General features: G+C 47.1%; 7 protein-coding genes across 7 annotated transcripts; 3 read left to right on the top strand and 4 right to left on the bottom strand.

Moving 5' to 3' along the window:
• Positions 1-1091: 1091 nt before the first annotated feature.
• Positions 1092-2303, bottom strand: TRUGW13939_09826 (uncharacterized protein; the record flags this gene model as incomplete). Its single annotated transcript, XM_035492946.1, has 4 exons — positions 1092-1399; positions 1671-1757; positions 1810-2108; positions 2167-2303. The coding sequence occupies 4 exons, from the start codon at positions 2301-2303 to the stop codon at positions 1092-1094; spliced, it is 831 nt and encodes a 276-aa protein (XP_035348839.1).
• A 1789-nt stretch (positions 2304-4092) lies between these two features.
• TRUGW13939_09825 (uncharacterized protein) lies at positions 4093-4857 on the bottom strand (the record flags this gene model as incomplete). Its single annotated transcript, XM_035492945.1, has 1 exon — positions 4093-4857. One exon carries the CDS (start codon positions 4855-4857, stop codon positions 4093-4095), a length of 765 nt encoding a protein of 254 aa, XP_035348838.1.
• A 2260-nt stretch (positions 4858-7117) lies between these two features.
• TRUGW13939_09824 (uncharacterized protein) lies at positions 7118-11335 on the top strand (the record flags this gene model as incomplete). Its single annotated transcript, XM_035492944.1, has 11 exons — positions 7118-7255; positions 7330-7605; positions 7664-7840; positions 7891-8234; positions 8285-8564; positions 8616-9366; positions 9421-9533; positions 9583-10302; positions 10465-10671; positions 11017-11199; positions 11255-11335. The coding sequence occupies 11 exons, from the start codon at positions 7118-7120 to the stop codon at positions 11333-11335; spliced, it is 3270 nt and encodes a 1089-aa protein (XP_035348837.1).
• A 601-nt stretch (positions 11336-11936) lies between these two features.
• Positions 11937-13522, bottom strand: TRUGW13939_09823 (uncharacterized protein; the record flags this gene model as incomplete). The annotated part of the gene is made up of 2 exons (XM_035492943.1): positions 11937-13326; positions 13386-13522. 2 exons carry the CDS (start codon positions 13520-13522, stop codon positions 11937-11939), a joined length of 1527 nt encoding a protein of 508 aa, XP_035348836.1.
• A 636-nt stretch (positions 13523-14158) lies between these two features.
• On the top strand, positions 14159-14790 carry TRUGW13939_09822 (uncharacterized protein; the record flags this gene model as incomplete). Its single annotated transcript, XM_035492942.1, has 2 exons — positions 14159-14593; positions 14647-14790. 2 exons carry the CDS (start codon positions 14159-14161, stop codon positions 14788-14790), a joined length of 579 nt encoding a protein of 192 aa, XP_035348835.1.
• A 1827-nt stretch (positions 14791-16617) lies between these two features.
• TRUGW13939_09821 (uncharacterized protein) lies at positions 16618-18063 on the bottom strand (the record flags this gene model as incomplete). The annotated part of the gene is made up of 3 exons (XM_035492941.1): positions 16618-17342; positions 17392-17649; positions 17700-18063. The coding sequence occupies 3 exons, from the start codon at positions 18061-18063 to the stop codon at positions 16618-16620; spliced, it is 1347 nt and encodes a 448-aa protein (XP_035348834.1).
• Positions 18064-19650: 1587 nt separating this feature from the next.
• Positions 19651-22590, top strand: TRUGW13939_09820 (uncharacterized protein; the record flags this gene model as incomplete). The annotated part of the gene is made up of 1 exon (XM_035492940.1): positions 19651-22590. One exon carries the CDS (start codon positions 19651-19653, stop codon positions 22588-22590), a length of 2940 nt encoding a protein of 979 aa, XP_035348833.1.
• Positions 22591-22917: the final 327 nt, after the last annotated feature.

Genomic DNA, 22917 nt, shown 5'->3' with positions numbered 1-22917 from the left:
TTATTTGACCCCATTAAATACCCATTTATTCAGGCAAAAGGTAAGCTATGTGGAATTTTAGCGTTATTGCGCCTGCCTATCTAATATTCCAATCTTGCACCCAGAAGATCAGCTACTGTCTTCAACTGTCACCACAGGTGTTGTAGGTAGGCTTAGATCCTTAGTGTATACAAATATTAGTTTTCTACCAGAGATTTTTTAAGTTACTTTTTAATTTTAGAAAGACATCCTGACATTCACCGATATCGTCCTCAGCTATCTTCATTAATGCACAAAGATAACCCACCATCCTACACTAATTCCTTATTTCGGAGATAGTTTTGATCAGGGTAATTCTCCCTAAGCTTATCACGCCAATTCTAAAACGCACAGCATAAATATATCCTTTCCCAAAGGCTTATCGTTATAAACTACCTCGAGAAATCCCCAGACTCTAGCTCCCCCAGTGGCGCGATAACGTATCCGGAGTAAACCACAACTGAAACAATAAGTTTATATAATTATCTGCAGGTCGACAAGCTCATCTTTTATATAGCTAAAACAATAAATATGGGAGATCAGAGGTGACAAAACGCTTTGTTGGCATCGTTGTACAGGACGGTGTATGGCGAGTTTCCAACCGACCTCGGAGCGTTTTAACCAGTTCTATGGGTTTATAAATGATTGCAAATAGTCCGAGTAAATAATGTCTGTGCACCACTGATGGCAAGCAGCATCCTGCTTCATGTGATGATGGTCAATGCTTATACTGAAAACACTTTTACCTGCAGCACTCGATTGGTGTCTCAGCCTTGCATTTTTAAGCCAATAGTGGCTTAGAAGGCCCGTTGCCAGGCAGCTTACGAAACACTTAGGTGCGGTTACCATTGGCCACAGCTCCTAGGTGCCGTATCCACCCACTTGTATGTAGTACGATATCTTCGGTTTGGCCACTAGCACTTTGTCTTTGATTCGTTAGTCGCACGGGTTATATTGAACTTCGGGTGATATTATATGGAACTAGTCAGTGCTGGGAAGAACTTATTGGTGATATTGTGTTCATCCACCCCCAGTTCATGTGGCGAGTTTTGAATATAGATCAATGATGTTAATTAGCCCGTGGTTGATTGCAGAAAGGGATGCTGTAAGGCAACCTTAGCTGTGGGACGTTTGGCCGGATCAATAACAAGCAAGTGCTCGATAAAGTCTACACAGGAGTCGGAGCAGATATCCCTGGGCAGCGTCTGTAGCTCTTCCGGTAGAGGGCCAACACTTACATAGGGTTTCGGTTCGCCTGTACTGGGATCCAGATACCCACTGGTTTCCAAACCTGCGGCCAGTTCAAAGTCATCTTTGTATTCTGGATTGCCTGGTGTATCGATAGGCCCAACGAGTCTGAATATCTTTGCGAGACACCACGCTGTGTTATGATATTAAATGACCTTATCGCAAGGACCGAATAGACCACAAGACATGAGCCAGTGAGACAGCTGTAATCCAAGTTAGTTAAGGAATAGTGTCACAAGAAAATTAAGCATACAGTGACACCCAGAGACCAGATATCAGACTTAAGCCATACACCAAGACCTTGCCATACTTCCGGAGCGCGAGTTTCATGAGTCTGGGCATTTTGATTGTTCTTGGCGACGCCTTCAGAAAAAGCTATTCAAAACAGCCATTTAAGAACTTACCGTTGTCTAAATCACCCAGCTTAACAGTAGGCAAAAACACATCCAAGTCAGATAAGTCAGATATAAATATGTTGTTGGGGTTCACATCTGGTATAGAACATTAAAAAACTGGCAAAGACGTCAAAAAAGTAGAGTATACCTGTGTGAACCCCCTGCATTTCTTGGAAGACCACCAATGCTTCTAAAATAGATCGAGCAACAATTTGGGGCAATCTTGGATTAGAGAAGCTTTTGTCAAAAGGTCGAGCGAGCCATAAATCTGTATCCATCCATTCTAGAACTATGCGCTTTGTGATAGATGGCGGTGATGGGCCCCAGTCTTCATCTTCACGCTTTTCAATTACATCCAAAGTCTGACGGATGTAGGGAGAAGGTTTAATAGCAGGAAGCTGGTGTGCGCGGAGCTCCCACTCAAGGGCAAGATCCTTGATTACTACACTGAACAAGGGGTTAGAAATGTCTTGCGTTGAAATTTGCAGGAGAAAACGAAACTCACTGCTTGTTGTCGGAAGGTACTTGAGGTGACTTAGGAGGTACGGCAGTAGCCTTGAAAATAGAGGGCGACTTGAGCACCTCAATCAATTTGTATGACATGTGACGGCCTTGTAAAATGCGATTAAGTGAAGATGCCATGACTGCAGGCGAAAGTAATAAATAATAGGTAATTCTCAGCTGAGAGCATGTTAGAAATGCGCACAGCTAACTTGAATCCCGGACCGATTATACTCCGATTAACCATTGGCCCGGAGGAAAAGGAGTATAGAACTCTAGAGATATCACATCATATAAAAGTATTCACGAATATTATGGCTTTTTTTGTGCTTATTAACGACTTTATAGTCTGACAAGTATTATGTGCAGGATAGATAAAGCATCACTAAGCTAACCTAAATTGTTCATGTCCTATCCTATTAGCGCCGACAGTTGTTGATTTGGGCTCCAGCGATTCCCGCCAATTCTAGAATATAAATATCGCCAGCCTATATTAGACCCTTACCAAGTAAGGGTGCCCTATTGAGAAGGCAGGCTAGGATTCCAAAATGAAATTCTCACCATTCTTTATAATGGGTATAAAGGTAAGAGATATTTGAGGTAACGACCAATCACAATAAAACGAATTCAAAATAAATTAAAAAGATAATGCCTAACTCCAAACCCACTCGTCAAGCCCTTAAAGAAAGGGAAAACATAACTTCGTGATCAATTTCAGAGCTGCGTGTTCCCGATCGGCTTTGAAAAGTAACATTGTGCAAAGGATTTGAACGCCGCCTCGTCTTTCGTACGAAGATCATAAAGTTTAGTCGCGCGAACCACGAGGCAACGGCCGTCAAAGTGTGCTTCGATCACTCTGGCATGTTGGGGGCCCATATAGGAGAGAAGCAAAACCTGGCCGATAATTCCCAGGTTAGATTTATATCGGTGAGCATAGAAGGCCAGGGTTGCTTTACCGGTACAGTTAAATGTGAGAGAAAACGAGCTCGTATCATTTGTGCTCCTATCAAGCGTGAGACAAGCACAAGCTCTCCTCGAAGGATCTGGTCATCTCGACTCAGGATAGGCATGAAATATTCCTAATCTTTGCAGAATACGATGATAGCTATCTTGACTATATTATGAACGGGGAAACTCAAAGTACAACTTCGTCATTCTTGATCATGCACCAAGTTGGCCCGTGGAATACCCAAGATGCTGATTCTATGCGCAAGTTGGGTCCAATCCTTCTTGCCATCACCCTCTATGCTGATGCCCAAATGAAATCGACCTGAAAGGATTAAGTACTACATCTATACTACTTCTTCCTCACAAGATAGATAATATTATTAAATAAATGCTGTGTCTATAGCTTATATAAAACCTTTTAGCTCTTTCCCTTAGGATTAGATCTTAAGTATGGGCCAAACTGGTTTACTGATTTTTCGCAAATAAACTAGCTGTTAAATTATTATCTATCAATTTTGCGTACCACTTAAGCGAGATCTATCTATCTGCGAGTGCATATTGGAGCCTGAGGCATCCAAGAGCATATGAGGTGCAAGCCTGCAAGGCGTCATAGTCCTAATAAAACAGGCAGCCGCTGGTGGGACGTGTGTTTCTCTTTCTCCAAAACTATCATCTATCATTTTGCAGTATCCTAATGGAAGTTGGGACGTTGAGTATTTTACACTATATGAAAGTTCTCATCTTGCTACGAGGTATTTACAAAAGATGTAGTCATATCTGATTTGAATAAACTATCACTAATGAATGTAATCTTTTGATAAAGTAATTGAAAAGATCCTAGGCGTCAGAGTGTGAATCAAAGGAGTGAACTATAGACCTTATTAAAAAGACAGAAGAAACCGAAAGACCAAAAATTCCTTTTTGGTAAGCATTTTTCACAACCCACTACTTATCCAAACTTTGCCCATCGCCTCTTCATGTCTTACTTCTCTGAGCGGCACGGCACCTCTTGCCAATAAAAGTTCTGGCAACTGTTTGGGTTAGATGCAATGCCTAAATGAGACTGGCCTGGTGCCAGCGGGCAAGGAGCATGAGCACCACCAGGAGGAAAGCTAATGCAAATTGCACAACTTCCGCCGAAGCAAGTAGTCGAACCACCCACGACAAGTGCCGAGCTGGAGGAGTTTTGAATCGAAAGATCGCCGGAACCGCCTAGCCATGCAAAACCAGAACCGTTGGGGTCTCCGAACTGGTCTTGCATGTACCATGTTCCATTGGTAGCAACGTATTGATCGGCCGAGGTGGTGCAGTCGGTAGTGTCGCCACAGACGCGGAACACAACACCAGGGTTTTCGCCGTTAACGACGTACTTCGTACCAGAATCATGGCCCAGATAGTTGTTATTGAGACTGAGGAGAACGTAGCAGTGGCTGTACTTGATGCCTATATCAGTGCCCGTTTTGTTCGGGCAGACAGGTTCACCAGTACAGGTGCTACCGTTGGAGGTAGGGGCGACACAGTTGAACCCGTCAAGAACTTGGCCTAGGGGACAACACACCCCAAGACCGAGAAGGATATCAACCCAGAAGAGCTCTGCAGTCACGGTATCACAGCAACCTGTGTCTTTGGTGACGGGGTTCTTGAAAGAAACACAAGCCTTCCTATCTAGCTCAACCTCAGCTGAATCACTGGGGAGAGCAGAGATGAGGGAGGGGAGGAGGAGAGGAATGGAGTAGAAAGCTTTCATGGCTGTGATGTTGCTTTTCAAAGAAGTGTTCTTTTCTTTTTCGCTGCTTCCGAATGTTATGTGTGATAAAGGCAGTAAGGATGATCGGTTTACTTGGAATCTTCTCCAGGAAAACAAGTGCCTTTTATAGACAACCCTACCCCCCTTTTCCCTCACAATCCCTTTCAAACAGCTCAACAGATAATGGCCAGTACTCGATATAGCCCAAAAATTGGTCTTCAATAAAAACATGGTGTACGAACTTGCATTACGCCCAATCAAAACCGTTAGCTGAATCTGTAGAGATTCATTAGAACAGCAACAGTGTTGGTCATATTAAGCGAGGTGGACCAGGATCTCTGATACGGCGTCAATAATTCGTTCGCTCTTGGTAGCATGTCCAACCCACTAATGCGGGTTCATTCACACCGACGTCCGGCCACGAGCGTAGCGATATAGACACAGACATGGAATGCGACCCACTAGTCCTAATAGTATTATAAAAGATCGTAGATTACGTTCCATTTTCAGGCTCGCCTGCATTTATTCTCACATGGCTGCTGTTGATCATGGGGACGGCACTAATACCTCGAGGTTAGTAAATCCGCCCATCCAAATATGGAAATTAATGCCTTCAGGAGGGTATTGCTTTCCTTGCTGCCTTTGCTTTCTTTTCAAAAATATCAACCAGTTCAATGTTGCTCAGCTAGCCTTTGGCGGAGTCTGCTGGCTGTTAGCCACAATAGGGTACGCAGATGATCTCTTGGTGATTTTCCCTCCATTCCAATGCCGGGTTTCACGACCTGATTAGCGACTCACAATTATAATTCTGTTAAATGGGATTCAGGTGATGACTTCATATGCGAAGTGTGGAAATCCTTCAGCCTCAATGTAGCTGAAAAAGAGGAGATTGAGCATGGCAGACTTCATTCCGATACGTGCCCCCGGTAAAAAGTGCCAAATTTGTGCAATGAAGAACATGGGTTCTAGACTCAAGTTCCTTAAATCATTCTGGACTTCGACATAGACGGTTAGTGCCAGTATCAAGGACATCTAGGGGGGGTGGAGTGGACAGGTGATGACCTTGGAGTGGGCTCAGATATGGATCGGAAGGTAAGCGTCAGTCAATGTTAGGGACCAGATCAATCAATGCTAGGGGCCAGATCAGTCAATATATATATACCCATCACTAGTTTTAATATTCAATTCAAGACTTCTCCCGGACATTGTGTGATTTTTAGACGGAATTGTGTGAAGTCCATATGGCACATATAACAAGAAGACATACCGGTTAGTCCCCGTCTAAGAATGTAGGAACCCGTGCACCCACATTAAAAATTGATCAACGGTTCATGGCCTTGTCAAAACAAACTCCTTAGCCCGACCAATTTGAAATAACATGGTCCAATAAAATGAGTGTATCGGTGCATTTACCGGCCACATGACAGAGAGTGAAAAAGTTTAAGCAGGCTAGATCTCCATCCTAAACGGTACGTTTGCTAGGTCGTACGATCCTATAGGCTATCACAGACAATGAAGATCATTTTGAAATAAGTGTAAACCCTGGAAGGCTTTCGGGCACATATGATCCGTCTATGCAAAGCGGGCTTAGCTGATGGTCGTACAGGATTAGACTTTCAGCCAGCCACCCCAGGCTGTCATGTGCGGGTAAAAACTTTCTAAATATTGGCTAGGATCTTGGCCTGCATCCTCTTTCTTACATTGTTGTTGATTCTTGCCGAGTGGAGTTCTTGAGCGACTAGTGCTATGTATCACTCAACTAACCTTGTCGCCTGTAGCCGTGCCAGAGCGGGCAATAATTTTCTATATTATTTTTCTATTTTTATAAAGCATTGTTTTATATAAAAGATATACCACTATATAGAGCTAAATCACCTAACCTTAGGCTGCGCAGGATCAGCAGCCTCATGAGGTTTCTATAGAACCGGCCATTAAATTACTAAAAAATATCTACATAAATTAGTAGAAAGATTATATAAGTTAAAACAATATATTTTCTTAGAATAATTAATAATATATTCTATATTAGAAATTATTGTCAAATATCGCTTAATAAGCGACCCTACGATCCCGAAGCTTGGCAGGTTTGCACCAAGCATTACTCTTTATTTTTATCTTATACCCCTCGTCCAAAATATATCCTCATTGATTGGCTGCCCATTTGCGGAGGTTATTTTTTATAGTAGCCTTTTTTTTTCAATTAAAAGGGATAAGATAAAAGACACAGCTGTTTTGTTTTGTTTTGTTTTTGTTGGGTGACATGTCTGCCCAAACAGATGTCGTTTTTCACCGGCGCAATAAACCAATACAGGAGGCCATCGACTCTCGAAACCTGAAGCAGGCGCTGCAGCTGATAGATAAACGGGTGAAAAAGGGCGAGGATACGCGGTTTTTAAAGGTATACTTTCTTTTAAAGGAAATCCAATGTTGCATGCTTGTGATTTTATATCTGGTGGATACTAACGTAAACAGGCATGGAGAGCTCACATTCTGTATCTGCATCCAGATGAGATACACGCGCAACAGGGCATTACTGCTACCCTTAATTTGTGTCGACTTGAGCCACCGGCCACGGATTTAGATACCCTGCAACTGCTGCACTCGACCCTCCGCCAGCTCAAGGGCCATGATGACGTCGCCAGGTCTATCTGGGAAAAGGCAGCAAAGGCGAAGCCGCAGGAACTGGAGATTCAGTCTCAGTGGTTCTCAATCTCATTTGAGGCGGATGACTGGAAATCTGCCCAGAAGGTACGACCTATCCCTGTATATGGGTTTAAAGGTATTGTTTGCTGACATGTTATACTAGGCGGCAATGAGTCTTCAGGTCAATTTCCCGAAACAGCGCAAATACTACTTCTGGGCTATCTTTCTGTGCTATCTTTTGGCCGTGGACTCGGCCTCGTCGGATCAAGAACGGAAGCTCTTTGGGACTCTGGCTTATCGAATGATTTCCAAAGCAGCCGAGAGTGTGCCAAGCGATCCGGTATGGATCTTCCTTCCGTGATTTTTTCCTACCTTCTAACTATGATATAGAAAGAATTGTTGAGTCCGCCACGCGCCATCCAGAGCCAAGAAGAGCTCTTCCTTCTCCTAAAGATTTTCCAATCACAAGACCGAAACGACGAGATTCTAAAAATTCTCGGCAGTGAGAGCCTCGGCTTGAAGTCTCGAATTGTCCAGAATGATTGGTTCTTCGTTAGAGAAAAGATACTTTGCTTGGGAAGATCAGAGAAATGGGCAGAGAGTCTCGACTTTGCGAGGGATTTTCTGTCTATGCCCGACGAGGATGCCAAGGCCCAGACGCTTTTGAAAGAAAGAGATGATTGGGAGGTTTGGACTCTCTTGTTGTCATCGGCCAAGAAAGACAACACTGAAGAGTGAGTAACTCCTACCAACTAACCCCTACTATGGCTAATATAAAATAAAGAACAACTCAGAATGTCCTTGAATTCCTCCAAAACTTTGTCAAACGATTTCAAAAGTCGCGCAATGGCCATCTGGCCCTTCTCGACTTCTCGTCTTGGAGACTACAGACTGGTGCGTTGACGCAGCCGGGATATCTTGCTGCTTGCCAGGAGTATTTTGATTTCAACCGTGGGAAGTTGTATTGCTTCGAGGATGTGCGAAAATACGCAACACATCTTGACAAAGATCACATCATCAAGCTGGTCGAGTACGCTTTGGAAAAAGTAAACTCTCAAAAAGACGTTCGTGAAGAAATACATTCATACTACTTACCAAAGCTAACGTACTGTTAGATGTCAAATACAGCCCAGCAGATTACAGTCATCAACGCATTTAAACTGGAATACTGCTTCAGCTTATTCTCTTCTGAGAACACATCGACAAAGAAAGTGGAAGACTTTGTGGCCCGCTGTCTGAAGATCTACCGCGTAACCAAACAGCCCGAGTCATCAGCGACAACGATTGAAACTCAGCCAAGAGACGACCTCGGGCTACTTGTCGTCATGAGCCTCATCCGCATGGGCGATCATTGGCAGCGCGTCCAGCTCCAAAAGGGCCCTAGCACTGAGCTAATCCGCGCAGCAGCTCTGCTAGAGCATTTCCTACAGGACTCGCCGCACAACTATCAGCTACTCCTTCTCCTCGTCCGAGTGTACCTCCTTCTGGGAGCAGGATCGATCGCCATGAAGACATTTAGCAGACTATCTGTGAAACAAGTACAGAACGAAACTGTTTCCCATAATCTGTTCACGCGTCTTGCCACTATCCATCCTCAAGGGGGCCCCCCTATTGAAGCCGAATACAAGGATTTCATTCCCGAGGTCGCCCTCAACCAGGCCATCTTATTCTATGGGAGCGCAGATAGAACATCTAACAAACAACGCAACAGCGGTATGAACCTGGGGAGCTACGTCAACGTAGAAGGAACCATCGAGCTGCAAAAGCGCTTGAAACAGAGTATCTGCAAATACATGTGGGCTCTTGAGGGACGGCGCATCGACCGGCTTATTGGCTCAAACAGGATAGACCGACATGCCGATCTCAGTAAGTTTCATATTATTTTTTGAGTGACATGTCTAATTGGTATTCATCGTGTAGTCTCGAATGTTCCCGAACTGTTTGATCAACGAAAATTTGATGCTTTCTTGAACTGCGAGCCACTGGATCAATCAACGTTTGAAGAGAAAATGCGACTGGGACCTCTGCCAAAGGTATATACTAGAGTAACCATGAGAATAAATGCATACTAACATTTTACAGCAAACATGGATGCGGTTCACGCGTACAATTGACCGAATTTTCACAATTTCCAACCAGCTACTCTTGCAGAAACCAGTCAAAACAGACGTCGAACTTCCAGACCTTGGAGAACTGACTTTATCTGATGTGCAAGACATGACACTAGCCGAGAAACAAAACTCTGGTATTCACACTGTGTTGCTAAAAGCCGTGCTATTACTCGCAGATTCAAAGTCAGTGCCAGGCCAGGAGATCGACATGCTGCTCAAACAAGCGGAAGAATGGCTTGTGCAGACGCTACCATCTATTTCGAGCGAGAACACGCTAGACGACATAACGATTTCGATACCTTCTACAAAGCTACGAGTGCCTTCGTGGCTGTTCTTCCATAGCAATTACTCGATTGTTGAGACCGTCAAGGCTCTGTCATTGCTGTTATCTGTGGCCAAATCAAAGAAATCGCCCAAGGGCGGCGCAAAACCCTCCAGGGATCTCATCGAGCGCCTCGTCGAGCTTGTCAACCAGGTTCACGAAGCGATCAAGACCAATGCTAAAGCCTTGAGATCGAATGTCATGGGATCCGGCATTCTGGGCTCCATGACCGATCTGGTCTTCTACAAAGATTCACAAGACGAGGGCGGCGAGCTTCAAAAAGAGCTCGAGGACAGCTTGGACTCCAGTGCCGTCGAGATCCTCTGTGGAGAGTTGATGGAAAGCTGGGAGGAAGCACTTGGAGGCATCGTGTTTCTCAAATGACAGCTGTACAGGATATAGTAGTAGTATATAGATCAAAAAAGTAAACTTTACCGAATCGGTCTATATATCACGTGACTCTCAGAGCAAGCCCTTTACCCTAAGCCCTGAGCCCTAGCTCTCGCCTACCACACTAAGCAGCCGCTCCAGCCCCACCCGCCTAAACCTGTTTTGTCCATGCGCCCGAATTGGCGAGCACATCGATCGCTCCCGCGTTTGACCTCGTCTGCTTGTCTCGAAGAACTTTTCGACAAAACGAGCAACAACAACCACCCAAGTCCGACCTTTCCTTCCAACACAACCGTCGCAATGGCTAAGGAACGTTCCGGTATCATTGTCGGCTTGAACAAGGGTCACGTATGTTTTTTATTCCTGCAAAATATTTTCTTCTCTGTTGGTGGTTTGTCGGCCAAAAAATGTCAAGATCCAGTCACGCTTCGATCGATGAATCACCCCTTAATACGGCATGGAAGATATGAACCTGAGGAGGGACATGGAATGCTGGGAATGAGTTGGAACGAACAGTCGACAAATTGTTGAGCCGGGGAAAGTCCTATTTGAGGGCTTGGGGAACTTGGAGCAGCGACAACAAAAATCGACGCAGCGAACTGGATTTTGACTTCTACGCCCACACCACCGACGAACCTTCACAACACACGACAAACAGCCCGAATAACTTGCTAACCCTTTTGTCTTTTACAGAAAACGACCCCTGTCGAGAGCAAAGCCCGCATCAGCCGCAGCAAGGGCCGTCTCTCACGCCGCACCGCTTTCGTCCGCGAAATCGTCAAGGAGGTCGCCGGTCTTGCTCCGTACGAGCGCCGCGTTGTCGAATTGTTGAGAAACTCGCAAGACAAGCGCGCCCGCAAGCTCGCCAAGAAGAGGGTACGCTCCCTTTCACAACTTCAACTTGTCCTTGCAAACTAACGAATTTATACAGCTCGGTACCATCGGCCGCGCCAAGGCCAAGGTCGACGAGATGCAAAAGGTCATCGCCGAAGCCAGACGGGCTGGTCACTAGATTCGTTTTGAAATTTAATTATTTTTTTACGACTTCCGACCTCGTTTTTTTCTCTCGTCGTTTTCTACTCTCGTGCATCATCTGTCATTTTTACCCCAAGGTGTTCGGAAGCCTTTTTTTTTTACTTTCCGAGTTCGAAAAAAATAAATGATCGACTTTTTTTCACACATGGTTTTCCAGACCTAAAAAAACATGATTTTGGGGAAGAGGTTGGCAATGGGAAAGGGATTTTCTCGATTGCTGTGGACATGGGTGGTTGGAGAAAAATGACATGACGATGGGAGTTGTGTTGGGAACTGGTGGATGGGTTTTGTTCAGTGTCAAATCTGACCTTATCCTATGGGCTACTACTACTACTATCACCAGTCCTCTTTTCTTTTTTTGTCTTGTTTGTTCAAACAGGATGGAAAGGAATGGCCTTTGGGAAAATTATAATATCAAAAATTAGAAAAAAAACCCTCACCAATCCAGATTCTGATGACCTCGGAATGACCGCTATGCTAAGAAACCTTTTTGAAACAATGTCGTCCTATTCCAATTCGTACTTTGGAACCAAGGAGTATCATTTACAGTAATGCATTTAATAGGGGAAAAAAGACTATTATTTCTTGCCTGGCAGTTTAAGCCATTTGGGCACACCACCTTTGCGGCCAGTACTAGGTTGGCCGCCGTCCTCCCTTTTCAAAGCTGCCCCTAGTTTTCCCAGGGCTGACTTTTTGCTGTCGTCCTCTTCTACCACAGGCACGGCTGGGACTTTTATATCCTGGGCTTGGCTGCGAAGTTGAGGCTTTAGCAGATTTGCCCCGCTGTTCCGTGCTGCTGCAGATGACCGGTCATCCCATGTGAAATTGACCAATACTCGGCTCTTGAGGCCGACATCTTTAATCAAACGTTGCCGGTCAGAGTCTGGAATGACCTGGTGTTGATCGACGGTGCCCCGACGTTGTCCAGGTCCGAATGTCACCAGAGAAAACTTAACCGCAGTAAATGACGTTTCCAAGCAATCCCGGACGAAGGAATATAAAGTAGCCCCGGTGTCGGATTGATTAAATTTGGCAAGCACCTGGCTTTGCTCTGGAAAGCGAATTTTGACTTCTATTTCTTTTATCCCGGCCAGGTTTTCTTCGACTGCTGCTGCTCTTTCGGCAATTTCTTTGTCGCTGGGAAGACGTTTGTTTTGAGATAGCTGGTTGAGCCGTTCTTGGTGTGACTTGGCGTGTTCGATGCTGGGTATGTAGTCTTCCTCGCGGTAGGATTCTAGAGCGGACTGTGGTGTATTACCTGTGGGGGGTCGATAAACAGTGATGGGTCGACCAGAGGCCGACAGTTCGGTAGCTTGTTCCTCTGATGGCAACGCTTCCGTGGGCGGTTCGGGAGGCGCTGAAGACACAACTTCGGGAGTTGCATCAACATCTTCGTCGTTTTCTTCTGCAATTGCAGTTGGTGATGGTTCCGAAACACTTGTACTAACTGCAGTGCTAGGGCCTGCCTCTTCTTCGTTTTCTTTGAAATATTGTGTGATTTTCAGCATTGCTCCCTCCAGCGGCTCCTCCGTTGTTCGAAACGACAACCGGAAGAGCACATTTCCACTGTTGTATCCCAGCTGGGCTAATGACTTTTGCAAGTCTGCGAATGTTGATAGTTCGCGGCCCATGCTCTGTAAAACCGGTGTTTGATAATACAATCTCCCAGCTCCGTTTGTTCCACCACTCGTAGCGGGTGCCCCCCTGGCGGTGAAGTTCTTAGTTTGGCCATTTCCTGCCACGCCAGCCTCGAATTTCCTAAGAACAAGCCATAGAGTTGTCGTGCTGGGAAATTTATCAAGGACTCTTCCTCCGCTGGGCGCACCGTTTATTTCGGAATCGGGGAGTTGCAGAGCCACAGTGACCACTGACGGCGATTTGGATAGCTGTACGAGTTCAAGTTTGGCGCCAGAGCTTAGACCAGAAAGGCGGAACAGTAACGATAAATCGAGTTGCTTGCTCTGATGTCTAACTCCTCCTTGTTAGCTATGTTTTAGTTTCTCATACGACTAAGTGACTCTGCTTACTTTAGTCCGTACTGGCCAGCAGCGAGGCCGAGCTTGGTGCAAGCTTCCTGTAGAACGTCTGCCAGCGGCTTTGAAGGATTCGTTTTTACCACGGCCCGACGAGCTGTGGAATCGATCACGACGACATGAGAGCTCATGATGAAGAACTACCGCCCGCCTCTATCAACTGGATATTGCGGGGCAGTTTCCTTGCGGGCAAACAGCGACGTTTTCTGCGGATAGATAGACGGGAAGAACAGTGGGAAACAAGAAAATAGCGGTCAAGAGATGAGGAACCCAATAAAGAATCTTTCAAAAGAACAAAATGCTGATGATGTTGACAAATCGTTGCTGCGTTGTTGCTTGTTCGATGGGGTTCGGCGGCAAAGCGTCATCGTACTAGCAACTAGCAGTCACCGCCTGGCCCGAGCTTCCATCTCACGCGTGTCTCTTTGGCCGCCTGGAGAAGCTCTCTCGTCTCCAGCCCAATTTACCCTTACTCAACACCTCTCCCTCCGCTCTTGTCGCCTCTTTCAGCCGCCATCTCGATTCTCTGTTTCTCGTTCATCTTCCAATAATAGATAGCTACAATGGTTAGTTTCTGGAATCGGGCCCTTTGTTCCGGGAGATTGAAAACAGCTAGCTGACCTCAAGTGTGCCCAGGGCTCTCCCTTCGACATCAGTATGTCCACCGTCCTCCTTCAGCCCAGCTACGTTGCAGAGATGGATGGGCCAAAAAGCTCAGTGATAGTACTAACAAATGCAAACAAACAGATGGCGGTGCGTGCGTCGCCATGGTGGGAAAAGACTGCGTTGCAATCGCCTGCGATCTCCGACTCGGCATGCAAGCGCTGACGGTTTCAAACAACTTCCCCAAGATCTTCAACTATGCGCCCTCGACCTATCTCGGCCTGACTGGGCTCGCTACTGACGTGACAACCGTCTCCGATCTCTTCCGTTACAAAGTCAACATGTACCGCCTGCGCGAGGAGCGACACATCGCTCCGCAGACTCTGGCCAACCTCGTCAGTTCGAGTCTGTATGAGCGGCGGTTCGGCCCTTACTTTGTCTCTCCGGTGGTTGCGGGCATTAACCATACGACTGGGAAGCCGTTCATCTGCGGGTTTGACAGCATTGGGTGTATTGATTTCGCCAAGGACTTTATTGTCAGTGGTACGGCTAGTGATCAGCTGTTTGGTACTTGCGAAGGTCTTTGGGAACCTGATCTGGTATTTTCCATTCCCTTTTTGTTTTTCAAATGCATTGCTCTAATAGAATTTAGGGCCCCGAGGATCTGTTCGAGACGATTTCCCAGGCGCTTCTCAACGCCGTCGACCGAGACGCACTTTCTGGCTGGGGTGCCAATGTCTATATCATAGAGAAGGACAAGGTTACAAAGAGATTACTCAAGGGACGACAAGACTAGAGGGGGGTGGCTGTTATGATGTATTAATTTCAGTCTTGATCAATGACCGCTTCACGGGTTGTTTGCGATGAATCTACACTACCATTATTCAGTGATTTTATAGGTGTATTACCGGAGTTTAAACACACACCTCAAGGCATTGCTGGTCGTAAATGTCGTAAATATCGTGCCAGAGACATTGACTACCAGTGCTCGTACCAGTCAGTCATGGTCAAATCCCACCTGTTCTGTTTCTCTGCCCTGCTTGTTAAGCAAGCGAGCCAGTCAACCGGAACACAAAGTTTTAAGCGAGTCCAGTCTCGACTCTGTGCAAGTCTCTCCCACGGTGCAAGAATCTCGTCGATCTTGCCATCATCTATAGTTCCTCCCACCTTCTCCCAGGCCCGCATATGCATCGTCAAGCGCAAGCTGTGCACGTTGCAGAAGCAGTGCTCGAACAGATCAAACAAGGCCGGGTAGACCGTTTCCCAAGCTGTAGCAGCCTCTAGTCTGTTGTCTAATTTGTACCAGCAATCAAACGAGATATCCATAGACATAATGAGAGAGGAGCAGACGGGCGATAAAAGCCTAGACATGATAAACGGAGTGTCCGTAGAACGAAGACATTAGTCCCATACAGGACAGTTAAGACCTCTTCATATCTGGAAGAGTAAGCCATGTTAAATGCCTACGTCCGCCGAATAGACTTCTTCAAGACTCACCCGATCTGACAACACCTCAGCCACTCCACGCCCCCAAGTTTCGTCCCAGCTGGCGCACTCTTTAACCCCTCGAACCTGTAAGCATGCCTCTCATTCCTCCGGTCCCAGCACCGGTCATCAACAAAACGTCCACTCCTCTGACAAACACCATGCCACCATTCCCATCGCTTCCCGTCCCGCCTTGGTTTCGGACGAAATGGCGATGGCAACATCCATGCATGCTCGATATGTATGGACCGATTACCCATTAGCTCGATGTATATCAGTGTCCTGACTTCTACTGGGAGGAGCTGGAAGAAGCGACTTGCTTGTTGACGGTTGCTGCATTGTTGTCGGGTGTCGAGTTTGAGAGCGCGTTGTCCTCCTGGTGGTGGGATCGGTAGTTTCCATCCATTGAAAGGGTCACCGTTGACTTGGCAGGTAGAATCTGAAATTCCAATTGGATTTGGCGAACGACATTTAGGCCGGAGGTACGAATCATTTTCTTTCTCTTTGTGCTTCCTTTTGAATAATCTGGTTAGAATTTTGGGTGCCATGATTTGTTACATGTTCTGCGGGTAGATGTGGCGGAGTATATCCAACTATCGTGTTCAGAGACTGGGCTGATTTTCAGTTTGGTCTATTATGATTATATTATTGTCTAAGCCACTACTCGTTTAAATGGCTCAGCAGTCCTGTTCCAGATGACCCCAGATCCTTTTCATTTGATGGGATCGAGACAGAAATTAGATATAAGGAGTTTACTACCTATCTGTACAAAGGAAAACTGGGCGCCATGAACAGAACCACCACCAAACAAGAAGAACCTTCGCCCCAACTACAAACACAAGAACAACAATCACAATGAAACGCATCGGCCTGGGTTTGTGGAAATGAATCAGTTGTTGAGGAAGTGGTCGACGAAGCCGGATCCAGGTAATGGAGGGATTGTGGATTGGTTTTGGAACATGTGGAAATGATGTCTGAATGGTATTCAATGTTCCGAATGGTATCTCTCGGTTAAATACAAAGAGCATGTTGGATATGGACAGGATAGCTCCAAGATAAACCTATAGAGGGAGATTATAAGAGGTAAGAGGCAATTTCTTACACCCATGAATAGTTGACATTGATGTAAACAACATAATTAATAACCATCTTTCCCCGAAACAATACCATAACCCTCCCCTGCCTTTGACATGAACGCTTTAACATCGTGCGCGAGCAAGGCCGGCACTTCCCATGCAGCAAAGTGACCACCCCTATCAAACGTCGTTTCACGCACAACATTGCCAGCAGCCTGAATCCAGCTTGATGGCGACTGTAAAATTTCCTTTGGAAAATTCGCAACGGCAATCTTGACACTAGACGGCAGCGGGTCGTATACAGTCTGATCGCGAGAGATCATTTTACCGTCGTTTTCTTGTGGTCTGACTGGATGTGTCGATTCGTAGTATATACGCAACGAGGCAGCAGGACCCGCGCGCGAGAAGAGATAGATTGACACCCACTGCAGAACCTCATCGTCCGTCCATGCGTACGAGTCGGTCCACGCTTGTAATTTCTCATACACCCAGGCCAGCAGACCCACGGGACTGTCGTGCAGAGCATACCCCAGTGTTTGCGGTCGAGTGTCTTGCTGTTTTGAATATCCGCTGCCGTCGTCGAGATAGGCCCGCAACACGCTGACTTTGGCGCGTTCGGTTGCAGAGAATGGAAGCGTCAGCAAGGTTTGGAGGAATAGTAGTGGATGTTTCCACGGGTATGGTGGTGGCATGGGGATGAAGTTGAGGTGGACGGCCTTGACGTGGGTGGGATAGAAAGTGGCCATGGCGCGGGCGATGAATGAGCCCCAGTCGCCTCCTTGGACAACTGTTATAGTTAGCTCTTTTACCTTTTTATGTATTCAGGGAGGATCAACCGTATTCCGAGTATCCTAGAGCGGCCATTACGGCATTCATGGATTCTGCATATTGCGCGAGACCGAATCCTTTCTGGAAACGAATGAGCTGGATTACTAATATGTATAGCAGAGACAATACCTTGGAAGCACCCTCGGAGAATCCAAAATTAGGCAGTGAGGGCGCGACTACGTCAAAGACTGGTAGATCGTCTTCATCTTCACTGACCTGTGTCAAAAGAGGCAGGATTTTCTGGACTTCGACGAAGCTCCCGGGCCCTGGGGATCATTAGCTGCTTGATAAATATGTGATAAGAAGAATTTCTTACATCCATGAATAAACAACAGCGGAATCGCCACTCTTCCTTTTCTTGTCTCGCCCCTTTGATATACAAAATGCACGTCAAGCTCTCCGAACCCAGACACAGGCACACTAGCAACAAACTGTGGCAGCGTCTCGTTCAGCTCGCGCTCGGCCTTGCGCCAGTCAAACGAGTGTTTCCAATGGTTTGTCAGGCGTTTGATATCGTCTAGGGGAGCGCCCATGCTCCACTGTTGAGAATCATCATGGTCAACCTCATCCGGGAACGAGGCTAGGGCGAGTTTTTGGTGGAGAGATGAGAGTTGGGCGTCTGGGATGGATATTTTGAAGGGTTTGATTGTGCTGGTGCCGGTTCCTACGGTTGTCCCCATTGTATATACAAAGTGTCTGAATTGTTTGGATATTGGGTTGATATTGATGATTGATTGTGGTTGAACGGAAATATACGTCACTTTCTATAGCGGTGGGCTACCCGGTGGACCTCGGCACGTGGAATGGGGTATACATATGTATACAACACGATGCTGCTTTTTAAATATCTTCCATAAAATCATGCAGATAATAAATATTTCTGTCAATCAGTTGACAAGCATCAGTTGATGTCATGGCCCAACTAGTGGATACATATGTAGAGGCTATAGATGCATGGTATGAATTGTGGACCAGTCTCAGTTGGCCACAGATAAGACATATCAGACAGAACAAAAATTGAACACAAAACAAACTATCGTAAGAAAAAAAACATACATAAATATATAAGATTTAATTAATAATACCGGGCAGCGTACCGGAATCGAGCCGAATCACCATAGATCGACTGGTCCTTGTAATCCCTGAGGTATATTAATTATGGACTTATAGCGGAGAAGGGTCCTGAGTCAGCACTGATAATGACGCAGTAGAAAGAGGGTCTGGCGATCCACATATGTAGCCGAGATTATGCAACTGAATGTTTTTGGCACTCGTATTTATAATGATAACATACACCGGTAGTCAGTAGATACATGCATACTGGAGCATACACATGATGAAAGTTACACAGATGTATAGCGCTGTTATGTACAAACGCGGCGGTAACGCTACGCACATGCTGATTGGATGCCAACGGTAAAAATGGTACCGGCCGGGCGTGCCCAGACCGTGGCTCGTCTCCACCAGCCCCGTTGTGGACTAGCGCAGGGCCTGTGATTGGCGGGACGAGTCGCTCTGAGCCGTTCGACATGGCCCGCGTGCGCGGTGATTGTGCGGGTGTGCGTGTGCCGAAAGAGCTTGTGCTGCTTGCTCGTTGTTCCATAATGCAGCATTAATATCGAGGCAGAAATGCTTCAATTCATCGGGGCGACGCTGCCAATACTAGTCGTAGTACTACAACCGTGATGGAGGTGGCGGACCCACGGGGCTCCATCGGGCCCATTCAGATGATCGCGGCGGGCGGTCTGGGCCCATGGGCCTCTCTCTCTCTCTCAAGAGACAGATGGAAATCTGAACAAGGAGGGGAAAGCGCTTTCTTTCGCTCTAGCTTCTGTGTTCTCCGCTAACACCGTTCTTCGTCCCAACTTCCACCATACGCCGCCTTGCTCTGTCCACTTCGATTGCATGGTTGTTTCCACTCTAACGTACTTTCTGCCCCTCTCGCCCTGAACGACTACCACGTACCAAGTCCCAGGGATGCCGACCCGGTGTCGCGGGTGTGGTTTCTGATTCTCCGGTCGCTGGTCTGCTCGCTGCAACGACACCGTAGCATCATATTTTTTTTTCCCCCAGTCGCCGAATTGCGGCATGTTTGGGTCTCTTTGTTGCTCGATGGTTCTGAATCGGCCTTGGTGAGTATAGTGCTTGTTCAGCCATGTCGAAATTTCTGTCACCGTATGCTAATTGCGCTGGCCAGCCCCAACACTGCTCGCGCTGAGCTTCCCTCGAATCGAATGGTGCCTCACCGCGCCTAGTTTCCAGCTACGATGGCCGCTTCAACACAACAGGCTCACGGGAGGCAATCGCTGTGCCTGGCGAGTGAAAAGCCCGGCCTTGCTGTTCACCACGGTGACACGGCCTTTCCGTCGCTGGTCAGCAATCACTTTGATAACCAAGAAAACGACGCGGCCGAGCGGCTGGTCGCTTTAAAAAGAACACTACGGACGACTGGGACAACATTGACATGGGAGAAGTTTCTGGAGGAGCTGGCCGGGTTCGGCCATGCCCAGTGCGCCTTTGTCGTCCGGCGCTTATGTCCCATAGGCGAAAACGACGACGAGGAGGAAGAAGAAGAAGAAGAAGAGATGGGCGATGACTGCCAGGACCTGGCCATGGCTTGCTATTACGACGACGGACGCGGAAAGAAGGGCTGGCTCCGAGATCACACATACTCTGCTACCAACACCCCCTGTGATCAGATGAAACACGGCAAAGTGTTTTTGATTCCCGGTCATCTGCAGTCCTGCGCCGTGTCTGACTGTTTCCCCTTCGCTGCCGACGCCTACATCGCAACCCCACTGTGGTCCGGAAACCGGAATGTCGGGCACTTTGGGATGGTGTGGTCGGATGAAGGCCTGAGGCAAAGGTCACTATCCTGGTCATATATAGAGATGCTTTTGCATTCTCTCGAGGACATGGTGGCCCAGCGTGTCCTAGATGACAACGTATCGTCTCCCAAAACAGAAAACCAACTTCCACTACCCACCCCGACTTTTCCAAAACCACAACCAGCGACCGCCCCCTCGTCACCTATATTCGCCCACCCTTTGAAGCCTTTCGCCCCAAGCTTGTCTCACGAGCTACGGACCCCAATGCAAGGTGTGGTCGGCATGCTCGATGTCATGCATGCCAACGTCCAAGAGGCAATTGATGAGGGAACCATGAGCAAGGCGTCTCTCCTCCTGCAAGACCTAAGGGGAAACATCGAGCTGGTTCAAGACAGTGCCCGGCGTGCTGTCGAAGCAGCAGACAATGTGGTACACGCTTACGATCTCAACATGGAGGTTCCGGAAACTCCCCACAAAGAGGTTTATACCAGCATCATGGGCGATCCTCTACATGCCGAATCTATGCCCTATTCAGAAACAAAACTACCCCCTAACCCCTACAAACGCCGTCGAAGCTTCTCCGTTGAATGGTCGAAGCATGGCCGCGCTCCCAAGCGCTCTGCCAGGCGGAACGCTTCCCACGGAGACCTGTCACCGCGTAGCGAGGTCAAGAACGCGATTCATGAAAGCGACAAGATTGTCTATTCTCCGACAAAACACCGCATCGAAGAGGTCGTCGTCAATGCCGTTTCTCAAAGACCGTCGCTAGCTGCCCGTCGTATGGCTCCGCAAATGCTTCTCGAAGGTGTCCCATCTACCGCCGTCCGTCACACAAAGATACGCGAGCTTCTACATCTAGTCATCAACGAATCTTTACATATTGGCAAGCGGCCCGAATCGACTAGAAGCGAGAAAACGTCGTTGGGTGAACGCATCGATGTCCATGCACTAGCACCAAACGGCGAAACATGTGTGAAGAATATTGAGTGGTCTGTAGACGCAAATGTGCCCGAGACCCTGTTTGTTGACGAACGGGATCTGGCCAAACTGATCTCATGTGTCTTTCTGAATGCTGTCAAATTCACCGAACGTGGGGGGATTGGTGTGTCAGCCACGTTAAGCAGCAAGGCTCCTCAGCACATCCGCCTCAACATTCGCGATACCGGCACTGGAATTCCAGAGGAGTTTTTCCCTAACCTGTTCAAGCCATTTTCGCGAGAGGACGACTCGACCACGCGAACAAGAGACGGATTAGGACTTGGACTACTGGTCGCCAAAGGCCTCGCCAGGAAAATGGGAGGAGACCTCCTTTGTGTTCATTCGTCTACTTCTGGCCCTGAACGAGGGTCAGAATTCGAAATCCGGATCCCTGTTAGTCCAAGTGGAACATTGAGTCGGCCAAGCACTCCTCAGTCTATCTCTACACCAATTCTACCCACGCCTTTACCCACTGACCAACCTTCTAATTTCAACTCTCCTGCCCCGCCTTTGGTAGATGAATCCGGGTCAATAGATCCAGCTGACGACCTTGGCATTGCTCTTCCAGCGGCTGGCATGGCTGATCCAGCGAGCAACGCGATTCCCCATTCAGTGCCAACAAGGTTGGATGATGTTGTTCCATCTCGACCCTTTCTACGCCCTATTCTTCCCCTCTCACCTTCGAATGCGATCAGCAAACCTCAGAGCAAGCTAAAAAGACCTTCCCTTGTACAGGAAAACCCTCTTACATTCCTTGTCGCAGAAGACAACCAAATCAACCGGAAAATTTTGGTGAATATGCTACGGAAACTGGGATATCGCGACATATACGAGGCGTATGACGGACAGCAGGCTGTTCATATCATGGAGAAACAGCTCCTTTCTTCATATCCTTTACCGTCACCGGAATCGTCGCCGTCATTGCAAGGAAGCGACAGCGGCGTTGATAGCCCGCCTTCCTCGGACAGCAACAACGACGACACCAACGATAAGAAAAGAACGAAGCCGATCGATGTCGTCTTGATGGATCTCTGGATGCCAGTGATGGATGGCTACGAGGCGACATCTCAGATCTTCCAGCTGGTCAACGAACACTGCAATCGACTTAGTCCGCCTGTCAATCGTAAACAGGGCAGCCCGGTGGGAGACAGCGGGCCACCCTCGTATTGGGAAAGCCACGAAGAAACCGAACATTTTTCGTCCTCTTCCTCCTCCTCTTCGCCATCATCTGTGTCAGCATCGGATATCTCGCCCAAGGTTCTGGCAGTCAGTGCCGACGTGACGGACGAAGCTTTGAACCGAGCTTCGCAAGTCGGTATCCAGGGGTACATGATGAAACCGTACAAACTGGCCGATTTGGAAAGACTGATTGCCGATTGTTGCATATCTGACTTTGTATAGACAACATATGAGGATAGAGTAAATCATTCGACAATTTTTTTCTTTTCTTTTTTGAACATTATCATTTTTGTTTTGTTTTAGCGGGTTTTAATTTGATGACCATACTATCTATAATCTTTGTTTTTGACTGTCGGTCGGTCTGGTACCGGATTTATCCATGGGTCGTTGACCCAGACTTTTTTGTGAGTCAGTCGGCTGGTAGAAACATACGAATCAATCAAATGTTTTATATATTCCAATGTGCAATGAATTACCGTAGGCTGTATGTAGTTTACTGTCTGTCTGACTTGGATAAGTCGGTCAACATCATGCAGTGAGTCATGTGAC

The sequence above is a fragment of the Talaromyces rugulosus genome, chromosome V (assembly GCF_013368755.1).
Source record: "Talaromyces rugulosus chromosome V, complete sequence".
Taxonomy (NCBI): domain Eukaryota; kingdom Fungi; phylum Ascomycota; class Eurotiomycetes; order Eurotiales; family Trichocomaceae; genus Talaromyces; species Talaromyces rugulosus.
Note: the sequence above shows the minus strand (reverse complement) of the source record. Positions and strands in the feature narration are given on the sequence as shown.